The sequence below is a fragment of the Tribolium castaneum genome, chromosome 3, assembly GCF_031307605.1.
Source record: "Tribolium castaneum strain GA2 chromosome 3, icTriCast1.1, whole genome shotgun sequence".
NCBI classification, from domain to species: Eukaryota; Metazoa; Arthropoda; class Insecta; order Coleoptera; family Tenebrionidae; genus Tribolium; species Tribolium castaneum.
This window is the reverse complement of record NC_087396.1, coordinates 16,957,469-16,970,364: the sequence shown is the minus strand read 5'-3', so window position 1 is coordinate 16,970,364 and position 12,896 is coordinate 16,957,469. Positions and strand designations below refer to the sequence as shown.

At 36.1% G+C, this 12,896-nt stretch overlaps 1 protein-coding gene across 8 annotated transcripts in view; it reads left to right on the top strand.

The window, feature by feature from the left end:
* side (sidestep) overlaps positions 1-10,556 on the top strand; it is a 42,893-nt gene extending 32,337 nt beyond the window's left edge. For 6 of the 8 annotated variants that reach the window (XM_064355499.1, XM_064355500.1, XM_015982144.2 and 3 more), the window contains 3 exons: positions 2,676-3,050; positions 4,977-5,282; positions 9,958-10,556. In XM_064355499.1, coding sequence (XP_064211569.1) covers positions 2,676-3,050; positions 4,977-5,282; positions 9,958-10,013 — 737 coding nt within the window. In that variant the 3' untranslated portion in view covers positions 10,014-10,556. The remainder of the gene's footprint in view (positions 1-2,675; positions 3,051-4,976; positions 5,283-9,957) is intronic. The other 2 variants (XM_008201549.3, XM_015982146.2) reach the window with 2 other exon arrangements.
* The last annotated feature ends 2,340 nt before the right edge of the window (positions 10,557-12,896 follow it).

The following is a 12,896-nucleotide window of genomic DNA, read 5'->3' as shown; positions in this document are numbered from 1 at the left end:
GTTTCATCCATATTCCTGCGTGAATTCTTAATTGATCACATTCATAATAAATGATAATTTGGTGTTTAGTTCATGGTAGGAGAAGTTAATAGCCTGGCATTAGCTCAGTGGTTGGAAATGCTGAAAATTCTGTTCAGTGCTGCCCAAAAATGCTTTGTTTTGGTTCGGCAGAATTTGCATGTTAAAGTCCTCGCCCAATGGGAGGTTGTACACAAAGGGCTTCGTCCTTTGAGAGCAGCAATCCCTAGGAAATAGGAGCTTACCGGGTATAAATTCGGAACTAAAATAGGCATATTGGCACGTAATACGCGTGCGAAGAGCTTTTAGTTGTTGGTTCTTACAAGAAACCGCACTCAGTCCATCTAACTATTGACCGTTAAAACTCACCATTACTCATCATGCGATCCTCCGGTTCATATAACCAAAACACGACGCGTTAAAACGTCACAAGTGAACCAAAATTGGCCCCTTAACCCTCTTAATTTACACCCCGATTTTAAAAGCTTACGGACTAATCCTCCCAGGGACCCGGAAAGTGATCCTTAATGAGGAGATTATTTAAATTATTCAGAGTTTATTCCATGTAAGAAATTTCAGGAGAAAGTGATGACAGAATGATTGGTTGGGGTTGGGATGACGAGTCCCTCATCACTTTGCACTTTTCGAAAGTTTATGAATAAAGCAAATATGCGAAAGAGGTTTGAATTGTAAGTTTTTTCTTTCCTCTGGAAAATTGTCTGAAAGGGAACAATATTTCTTTGGATGTTTCCTACAGTAATAATATATTGTTACAAGGAACGCGGAATTTATGCAATAATATTTCTATTTTATACCTGCAAGGGAGACATAAATTGTCACAGGGAACAAAACCACATTAGATAAGTAAAAGGACTATAAACTGTCGGTTTGGTCGGGTTATTGCCTCTCCCTTGAATGACATCCTCCATCGAGACCTCATTTATGCGAATCCTCCATAAAATGCAAAAGTTCACATTTTTATTTTTACGGATTATTTGTTTACATTTTTTTGAAAAAGACTTCTATTGTTTATGATATTGTTTCAAATATCTTTGTATCGTCCAAACGGACGCATAACTAGTTCGCTCAGGCAGTCCTGGATGTTAAAAAGGTCCCAAATAAGTTCGTTCTTGATGTTAATTCTAAGAATTAAGGTACTAGGGTTCTTTCACAAAAGAAGTCATGAGTTATTGTTGTTGAAATATCAGTTCAAATTGAGAAAATATAGACTGGTTTGAGGATTCGTTACAAATGTCTGAAATGTTATAAATGAACCATACAAATTAGTACTGGTTGTTACAAATTAAAAGCTTTTATTTAACTTGCTTTGTTGTCTGTCTGTCTGTTTCATATTTTTGGAACCATATTTAAAAAGGTTCCCGTTGTCCCAATGAATTGAAATTTTGCATGCTTACTTAATCTACGTGACAACGCAATCCTATGTGATTAGATACTCCCTAAAGGGGTTAAATGGGGTTTCAAGAAATACTCAAACATATATACAAGTAAAAATTCTCGTCAAATACCTAAATCATAATAATTTTGGTATATTACTGTGTATACAACATACGATAACGTCTAATTTCATTATTCTATTTTTACATATGCGAGTCATATGCGGATAATAGTAAATGAGCCATTGAGATTTCAACAGGCTAAGCATTTGTAAATGTGGTTTTAATTTTTTAGGACTGTACGTATACTTGAACAATCAGAAATAAAATATACATATTCGAAATTATTATAAAAATAGTTAGCATTTTTCTACGTGTATTTTCTTCCCTAAGAGGATAACATTGAATTGTAACTTAATTTCGAAATTAATTTGGCATTAAATTACCACCATAATTTCCGCGGCACCCCCAACAGTAGATAATTGTGTCGTCGCCCCCTTAGCCTCTGTTATCACACGACCACTATTGAAATATTTACGTTTTCGCAATTAATAGCTGCCACAATTTCAATTAAGGTAAATCGCGTGCTCTATTAAACCCTCACAAGAATCGTCTGATCGTTAATCTCGCGAATGACAGATTCATTGTATTTGTGTAATGCGCATATAATTCTCCGGTAAGATATAGGAAACAATTTCGTGCACTTAAGTCGACAATTCCGGTTACAAAAGCTGTGCACTCTTGCAAGATCGGTCCCGGAATAACATTGTTAACAATAACAAATAAGGCAATCGGAGAGGGTTTTTAGAAAGGAAATATAGTGTCAGGAGCAACGAGTTGCTCGTACATCATGCGAAGAAACCGCATTTGGGAGTTTAGCAAACAACTTAACACCGGTGCATTGCAATGCACTGCTTCCAACTTGCCAACTAGGGGAATATTGAATGTTAATTATAGAGCGGAGGAGGGTTAGATGCTCTGTGGGGGATTATCGCAAGATTAGAAACCTCAACAACCACGAAAACAGGAAATACTGTTTAAAAATGTTTAAGAACTTAATGTAGGAAAGTTATTTAATATCAGAAACCTGGCACTGATCCGTTTGCATCTCCAATATCTCTCCATTCAGTTCAAAATCAGTCTGACATTCAGTCAAATTTATCTCTAAACTTTGCCAGAGCTGCAGTCAGGGCTGTTAATGCGCCATTCAGCAATCACCCGACTGCACGCTCCAGATTTTCCCTCAAATAATCCGTTAAGAAGTCCCCAACTTTGCAGAGACACCCGAATCCCCCCGACACTGCATCCTCCGGAACGCCTCCCACGGCGGGCTGGAGGTGGCCTGCGTGGCGGGCGCCGACGGCGGCCTCCACCAGAGCTTCGTCCTGGAGGTGAACGACGTCACCATTCCCTCGCCGCCGCCCGGCGTTACGACGCTGAGCGACCAGGGGGAGGCCAAGCTGCTCTACCGGGCGCTGGGGGACAAACCCATGTTTCGGCTGCACAGCCTTCATCCTGGAAGGGAGTACCAGATTATGGTCTACGCCGAGAACGCCAAAGGCAGGAGCGAGCCGCCCGTGCTGCTGCCGAGCGTCAGAGTAGAGGCCGAAATCCCGGCTGATACACTTCATGAGACCGGTAAGTCCCTCGGGATCGGCTTAATTTAATTAACGAAGACACTAACAATAACTGGATGTGCGCACAGCATGTCTAGTGCGAGGGTTAATTTCAAACGGAATGACCTACACGTGTTTTGAGCGGGTTTAAAATTGCTATGGAATGGGAGGGTTTAAGGTCGCTGCAAGCGTGAGATTTTCGGAAGAATGTCGGTCACAATACCAAAAAATAAAACCCACTTTAGGCCCACGCATGGGTAAATGTTAAATTTGTGTTCCACTATTTGGATTCCTTGCAAGCTGTCGGAGCATTTTTTCTAAGTTTCAGTGGCATTCCTCTTTGCACCAAATGTAGCGCGTTTTCCTTTCAGTTTGTTTCAAATTTAGCAGCTATTCCGGAAATTCTCACAAATATTATAAATTTGCAACCGTTTTAATACCCACAGGTATCACGCTGAAAATACAAGTTCGAAATTTACAGCTCCATTGTACACAAACGGCTGAGGCTCGTTTAAAATTTTGTATATTTCGCGTTTAATTAAATATTTTATTACATAATTTTGCTCATTTTTCACCAGCCACGTCTATTTATTTAAGGGTGCGCCAACATCTGGCAATTTTTCAATGGGGAGACAAATTAAACCACGGCCACTTCTTGACCGAAGACAATTTCGGTATAAAACCGTCGCTATCTGTAATTTCAGAGAGTCCCATGGGTGCTTGTATCCTAGATTACAGCTATAAATTTATTTTACAACGCTAAAACTTCACCAAATTAACAAAGAGCATTACTTTTACGTAGAGTATCTAGCCGGAGAGAAATTGTTGACGGTTTATGTTAGAATTTAACGCGACAAGATGTGACACATCATTTTTCAGGAAAGAATGAATAAATTGGAAAAAGTCACATTATATCTTGAGATGGCTGCATGTTTCTTGAGGAAGGTGTTTAGACGAATATTTCATTGTTATTATACGAATCGAGGAATCTCATGAGAAATACGGCGCCACATAAAATTTTGCCTCTGACACGAATCGGAAAATGCTTCGAAAATTAATATCAGAAAAACTCGAACTACTCTTTGGAATTAAAAAGTTTTTTGGCCTGCAATATTAATATTTTTTAATCTAGGATTCAGAATAGCGGTGCTGTGAATAATCGCTGCAGATGTGAAGACAGAACGTTTCTGCAGCGAAATTTCTGAATGTGTTATACCGATCTGTGGAACTACCTGACCAGTATTGATTTACACGAAAATTGCATTTGGGTAATGATTTATTTCAAATGTATAAATTATGTTCACAATGACTCGTAAATAAATAATTTCTAATCTGCAAATTAGTTACTATTACAAAAAACTTGCAGTTTATTTAAAATTTGAATTTCGCTGAAGCTATTGGAACCTTTTCCAAACCACATTATTTCTCAGTTTTTACGATCTTTATCCCAGGTTATTTTTATATTTTTATGTTCTATAAAAACGGTGTATGGTTAGTTTTGATGAGATTTAAAATATAAAACCAAACGACTCAACAGGAAATATTTCCTTTAGTTTTCTGCAACTTGTCCCGTTACGTTTTGTCTTTTCCGTTAACAAATGAATAAAAGTTGAAGAAATTAAACACATTAAGAAAAGTTAAACTTCTTAAACGTACACAAGAAGAAAAATCCTCTTGATTAAGTGCCCCATTAAGTTTTTTCGTCCCTTCCTTTACAAAGATTAAAACACTATTAGTTTGCGCAAGTGCGCCGTCTTTAATTGTCCATCAAAGACGTCTCAACCCTTTTTTTCTAATTGATTACAAATTTAGCATTCCCTTTGTTCCCCCGACGCAATAATAACTCGGTCTGAATAATTTAATATTAAGCGAGCGTAAGCACGCGTTGTAGAATAGAAACATGCATCCCTTCGGAGAAACTAATGACCAATCTGTTGCGGTTCCTTAGACACAACAACAAGACCCGGGTCTGAAGGATATCCCTCGTCTAGGCAGAATTTAACCGTAATATTAGTAGCACTGACCGCAGCTGCAGTGCTTCTCATTGTGGGGATTGTAGCAACGGCCGTTACAATCGCTTGTAGGAAGACTCCCGCGGCCGCTCGCAGGCAGACGACCAGGAGGAAGTCTTCGGATGACTTGGAAATGTCCGAAGCCGGGTTCAGCGAGGGCTTCCAGAGACGCAGTGCCCAGTATAGGGCCAGCATGTACGGTCTACAAGAGACTGAAGACAGGATATCGAGGCTCATCGATGGTATGTCAAATTACTTATTTTTTATTTTTTCTTATGAGAAAAAATCAGATATTTAATTTTTAAAAAAGACTAAAAATTGAATGGCATAGTTTTGGCTAATCTAAGCCCTTGATCTCCTATTTAGGGCAATCACACGGCGCTTATGCAAAACCCGGTTCACTTTTGCCCCTTCAAATACCCCTCATTTAAATTTCGACGCTTCAGCTTCGGCGAGTGTTCTAAATGATCAACACAGAACGAAAGCGACGATAAGATTAGCTGATAACAGAGGCGTTCTCTCGTCGGGGCTGCTTTTTGTCGCTCTATGGCTTTATGAAAACGGTCCAATTCGGTATGAATTTACGTGTAGTGCCAGGTAATACGAATCTGATGAAAGCGGCCAAACGCGTTCGTGATCTAATTTAAAGGGTGGCGAGAAAAAAACGGGTAATTTGATAATTTCGCGCCGCCATATATATGCACACCCTCTTTGCATGTGTTCGAAATAACCGGGGAACTATCGGCTGATCTGCGGTTATTACATAATCGCGATTTCTGATACCGCAGTGTATGATGTCATTCGGCTGAATTGAGACATTTTAAAGTGTTTAGTGTACCGGATGGGCCAGAAACTGGCGATAATTTGTGTGATCGTAAAAAGCCAGCCGGGATTGAGGATTGTGTGGGGTGGATGCAGGGTCCTAAACTAACACGCTCGATTACAGCGATAGAAATAATATCGTCGAATGACAAGAACAACGCTCGGATGGGAGATAAAGGCACACGTATGCAAATAAGTACCGTTAATAGTTTAATAGTTGTGTGTTGGAGTCAGGACGATCCGCATTGTATGCAGGATACGTCTGAGGTCTCGCGAGTCGACGCATTAAGGGATGCTGACGCGAAAGCAGTTATGAACACGTGTGTGTCTACCAGGGACCGGCATTTAGTTCTCTGATTACCGTTGCGACTAACCTGCTCGAGCCTGGAATACCAAATCTAAGAAACATGCTTGCCAGAAACGGACAGCTAATTAGGCCAAAGCTGGATATTTTACACTCTGGTAGGTCATAAAATTAACAAAACTAATGACTTGAATAGATTAATAAATTTCAAAAACACACAAATAGAAACAGAAGATGGTTACTCGTAAATACTAATTGGTGACATAAAAATGTAAACATATCTTATTGCAAATAAACTGTAATGTCCCCAACCCCTCACACTGCAAAACAATAAGTAATACTGGTTTTGTTAAGATTTAAATATACTTTAACATTCGAAGAGGAGCTGTTCAAATAAGCACGTGAACGCAAAATTTGAAATTGAATTTTTGAGAAAAGGATTAAACAATAGTGTATTTAATCCCGCAAGGGATTTATGCTCTTTGGTCTCGAAGTTTATACGCTATTTTTTGCACACAAAATTATTTATTTTTTTGCACTTCTAAGACCAAAATAGACACTTTAGTTTCTGTCTACAAGGATTAAAGTGGGTCATTTATTTCCTAGGGATTAAATATGGATTGAACCCCCTAGAGAGTTTATTTACTCTCTATGGAATAAATAACTCCCTTTAGTCATAAAGTATCAACTTTAGTCCAGGAAGTGCACAAAATGCTTTCTATACAATGGGATGTTGTTCCTAAATTGGGGTATGACCTCACAGCACAGTTTTAAGTATAACGTTAAACGGTTAAACGGGTTGAAAAGTTGATTAATTTATTTTTCTATTAAAAAAATATTTTTTCAAACCGCATGAAAAAATATGCTAACTTTCTGGGGACCTTAGCAACAATACTCATCAATTTGGAAAAAAAGTTAGTGTTGTTTCAAAACAAAAAACTCATTTTTTGTCATTTTATTTGTTATTAAAAAATGGTACTTATTTTTCTGATAATTTTTTATGGGTCTTGTATAATTATGTCTTACTTGTAATAGTGTATTTTTTCATGTTATTTGATCGTTAGGTTTTTTCATAAAACTTTCAATTTATTAGGCTGTTTGCCTCATTATAATTTGCTTACAAATAGTTAAATCGAAATACTTATAAAAAAAAACTTGTGTATTATTTTTTTAAATTGAGTCTTAAATTAATGCATTCGTTCGGCCACTTGGACGGTGTAAGCCCAGTAAAGTTTAACGTGTACCTAAGCTAACATTTATTTGCCGTGTCATACTATCGAAGAGCACTCGAAGTGTTTATATCTGCTTTCAAAATTTGAAAATTCAAATGGCTTTCGCTCAAAAGGTGCCAATGTTTCAATTTATTTTTTTTTTGAATCTCTAACAACGGAGGACCTAATCAAAGAATTGTTCATTTTTCAAATTAACTCTTTTGTTAAATTTTTCGTCTTTTTTCACCTACTTCAGGCTTATAGATTATTAGTTAAAGAAAAATTAAGGAAATGCGGTCGTAGAGTCGACCACCTGGATCTTAAACTAACTTGGACGAAAAACAAAATAATGTAAGTACCACGTAAACTTAATATCCTACTTTTTTTCTCAAAGTATTTGTTAGTGAGTTAATTCACTTTATGTTAAATATAACTAAATGTCGGATTAATTGATCACGTGACCAAACTAAACCAATTAGATGCTCACATTTACGAAGTAATGACGAACTAACTTTTATACCAAATTAAGAACCAGTTTTATAACCGAATTTAAAGGAGCATTTCAAGTTCAAATTCGACATTCTTTAAACCGACTTTTAATGATTGTTTCGCATAATTCCCGCAAACCGGCTGACTCTTTAATTTCTTAACTATAACACAATATATTTATCTTCATGTACAATTATTTCAAATTTCAATTCAAGTTACTATTTTGTCATTTTTTTTCCTCTTACTTAATGTTTAATAAAAACCTAGAACTTAGGACAGTATCATCATTGTCATTTTCAATTTAGTTGTTTTTTTATTTTACTTTCTGTAATTTTATTTTGATCATTTTGCTAACTAATTAGTTACGCCCAAACTGTAATATCATTAATTATAAATAATTTTAATGTAGTTTAAAAGTGTTGTTTTCTTGAAAAGTAGACTCGTTATTCCTCGTTTTTTTCTAAGATATTTTTTTTAAGTTTTTTTTGGTATTCTTGCAAGAGCGTAAGCCAATTTTCGCGATGCGTGAAGGGGGTTTAGTGGCTATTTCATATTACGCAACAACGTAATATTTAATTTTCCTATTATGTTCACAAATGAACAAATTGGCTTCTTCAAGTCCACGAAAATAAACAAAAATAAAAAGAGATATACTATTTCTAAAATGTTTAAAATGTAGGCCAATTGGTATTGAAAAATGTCCATCTGTCTGTGGAAATCCCGGTCCCAATTTTTCCCGAATGAATGTATTTCACATTTACGTATTTGGTCGGTAAATCAAGCGGTCTTTAAGCGCTGCCAGTGAAGCAAATGAAAGGGCACGTTTATACCAAAATGGATCGAGGGTAAATCTTTCAGCCTTATCGAAGGAATCCAGTTGGCTTTTGCGGCTTTGTATCCTGCTAATTCGGAATACGCCGCAGTTCGCTTTCGGTTTACTAAAGAATTTTGTCTGTGTTTTTCCGCATGTGTTACGTGTCGCGACGCGTTATCCGCAATTTTCTTTTAAAACGTCGATTAATCCTCAAAAGTATCGAGCGCTTTGAGCTTTATTGAAACAATATTTTCGAGGGTAAGTCTGCGGTTTCGTATGTATGTAAGGGAAGCCGCGGGATACGGTCGGTAACTGTTCTCGTTCCCGGAGGAATCAGACACGTTTCAAGACCAAGACTTATGGTTTGTTTAGATGGTCCTGTCTACTTCCCACGATTTGTGATCGGAGAATGCAATTTACTGGCAAAATGGAAATTCTATATGACCCACTCAAGGGAAGCCTTGTTGAGAACAGCCCTCATTTTTATTTGTCACGATGTTGTGATAATAGAATATTTAAATGGGGTGGGAAGCCACTTGTAACAAAAACTTGGAATAAACATGAATTCTTCAAGGACTTTTTCGGATTAATTTCAGCGAAAGTGAAATTTTTATAAAATAGACAGCTTTTTGCTTCGTCGCATCGTGTCATAACATTTACGCTTTCTTAACAACGGAACACCTACGCCTGTCAGGTGAAAAGCGCTTAATCTTAATTTTTTAGCTTTTTCAGTGTTTAAATCACAAGTCGCACTATCTCATAAATAAAATTTTATGAAGGGTATTCAAACATTGTTGCAGTTTGCATAAATTAAATTTTTTACCGGAAAACCGATGACACGCAAAAATACGGCCACATTAGACTAAATGAAAAAATTATCAACATCGCCTGGTGTTTAGTGTATTACACCGAAAAGGGCAATTTATAATCCTGCAAAGTGCGCCTCATAAATTTTCCCACTACTAGTGGAAAAAATGCGGAGGAATAAAATCGTTCTATTGTTCGTAATTTCGGAGTACAAAGAGACCTAAAGCTTCCTTTTGTATTGATTAATTCCAATCAATTGTCCAACCAGCGAACAATGTTTGCTTTTACAATAAAAGTGCCCATTTAGCCTTTGAAGTCTTTTGCAACTCAACTATTCAACAAGCGTTATAAAATATTCATTAACGCAATTACAATAGGAAGCCAATTTCTTCACACAAAAAATTAATTAAACAGCTCCCACAAAAGAGAATCTCGGATGAAGATTTTTATATTGTGCTTTATTTTTACAGGACCTGACTTAATTCTAGCTCCTGTGAGTTTTTCGCAACAAAACTCCGAGTACTGACAGGAAGCAGAAGCAGAAGAGACGCAGTCAAGCTATTTGGACACCCCATTCCAGACCTCTGTTGTAAATAATTTTTAGTCTAGATTAAAATTTTACAGAAACGGAACTGAAAATTTAATTTAGTGTGATTTATTTTAGTTAGTCAACGATGAAGTACAAGTTTTGTAACAGATTTTTCTTCTCAAACGCAAGCAGTATTACAAAAGTTATATTTTTGATCTAAGATAAAGTCGTCTATTCTTTTTCAAAATAGTGAAATTTTTTGAAAAAATGTTTGATTTTCTTATTCACAACATTGCAAATACATATTTAACAACACTTATTAGTATACGGAGAGTGATATTCACAATTGATTTTTTTACTGATTGTGTAAATATAAAAAATGCCTGTAGCTAGTGTGTGTACGCAAAACATTTTGTTAAAATCATTAATACCAAAAAATTGTTTAAAATAAAGGTTTGTCAGAAATGTATCCTCAGGTATATTTTTAGAATTGTATATTTAGGCAGTAATCTTAATAAAATAAAAGGTTTTATCTAATAATTCAGTTGTTTGACCACTTGTTTATCCCACAATTAAGATAAATGTATTCTCTAACCAATTCTCGAAGTCGAGTCGCTAAATAATTCAGCATTTAAATAAAACAAGAAACTTTTGCAAAATGTCCCGGTCGGTTAGAGTGGATTTAGAGACAAATCCCGTCCATTTACACAGCATACAAGCAGTCCGGCAATTCGCTGTGTTAAATTTTTAATTAATAAAATCCTCTGATAAAGCGTTAGGGGCCTACAAACACCTAGTCCACACCGACCGGCGCTACTTTAATAACTAAAAGCATAAATTCTATTTTATCGTTACAGTAATTGTATTTATTTCTCTCGTGCTATTGCCGTTTGTACATTTCAGAATATTCGCATTTATTAGGTGTTTTCCCTTCACTGCTAAACAGGAAGTTTCATGTATATGTTTACTGAAGCTATAAATCAGACCATCTCTCGGTGGGTAGCTCGAGGGTAACAATGAATTACGTTTACTTAGAAAATTGCACCCTGGAAAAACTGCAAGCTGAACTCAACCGAAGTTAGTCACCGATGGTCCAAAATCATTGTTCTAAGTCAGGTTTAGCTTGGCAGCGCTTTTCGGTAAATATTTCATCCGAAAAAGAGATGAAAGTTGCGCAAATGCCTTTTAATAATTTCTGGAAGTAAGTTAGGTACAGTTTATGTGACACGAAAGGGAGTCCCGTGAGATTCCAAACACGTGCAAACTAAAAAACTATTCCTTTCAGCCCTATGTTCACGTTTTGCCATAATTGGGTGCGTGTAATTACAGCAAACAAATTCTGTTTGTGTAGGTTATATGTGTTTACCGCGGATGATTTAGAGAGGCTAACATTATTTGATGTTTTCTGAACATGAGTAATAGGCATAACTAAGCATAAATCGCAAATCCCGCTAGAAATGGCTTTTAATGAGAGTTTGAAAAGCCCATCCAATATACACTTGACTGCATAATTCGTGAGAACAACTAATAACTAGAATATTAAGTGCTATCAGGAACTTCCGCTCATTGCACGTCCCGTTTATCGTTAAGAACTCACCAGACTGACATTCTTTATGTTTAAGGCCAGATAAGGACTCTGTATAAAAATGTAATTTATATTGCTTTCCAACTTTTCGACGAAATGAAACAAAGTAGGAGCTTGATTGCCACGAAGGAATTTTATCCTCCCGTCTTGCATTGCTATACAGGGTGAGCAATAACGGGTTACTTCTGGCATGTCCTAACATGCAACCAAAAATACTAATTGCACTTACCACTTGGATACTTCGTTTGGTTTTTAAAAACATTAAACAAATCAACACTAGTTTTTTATTTTTTAAATAATAATAATATTTAAATTCATTGAATTAAAAATTAAATAACCCACTATTGATTCATCCTGTATGTCAAAAAATTTTAAAATTTTATGCAAACGTAACTATACCCATCCATTAGAAATACTAATTTCTTGTGCAGTTAGTAATGATTTTCATTTGATCAAGAAAAGTGTTTGTATTTTTTTTACTAGGTCAAACGTTAGTTGACGATTAATGAGTTTATAGTTATTAATCTACTATACTAATAACACTAAAAAGAAAGTTCCGAATATTGAATAAGAAGGAACAAATTTTAGAGACGTAAATTTGACCCGGCGCATCCACCATTTTTAGTGTTGAGGTTTATTAGGCAGCCGCTTTTAGTTGAATTCGGTACGAATGGCTGTTATAAAAAATGCGTAAAATAAAATATGTTTGTCCATTAATTAAGAAAATTTGTGTAATTCGTCGCCATTACTGAGAACACGATTTGGAGTCGATACAATTAAGATAATAATAGGGCATTAAGCTGGCACACACCAATCAGGGTAGAAAATAGCCCCGACCACAAAGTTCCCCATACTTTAGCGCAGAATGAAAATTTATTAGTTGTGTCATTATGAAAATGGATGTCGCTTAATATAAGCGACGATTCTCCTAAACTTAGACCATATTCCCGACCATAATCTGTGCCCAGGGCTGTAAGGAAACGTTAAATTTGCATAATTATTATAGGATGCTGAAACAATAATATCGTGCTGGATTATTCTTATCTTTTGTACTTGACCCAAATTAGCTCTTTGCAAAAATTCCGAAATTCTAAAATTCGTGTTAAAAATTAAAATATCGTGATGTGGCAAATTATCCGCAACGGAATATTGTAAAAATATGTTCCAAATTGTGAGTGTATAAAATATGCAAGAATCGCGTGATTCCATTGGCGTGTCTTAAATGTAAAATTCTTTTATAGAGAACCGCACTAAAGCTGCTGTTTAATGTTTTTATGAACATAATTTCTATTTAA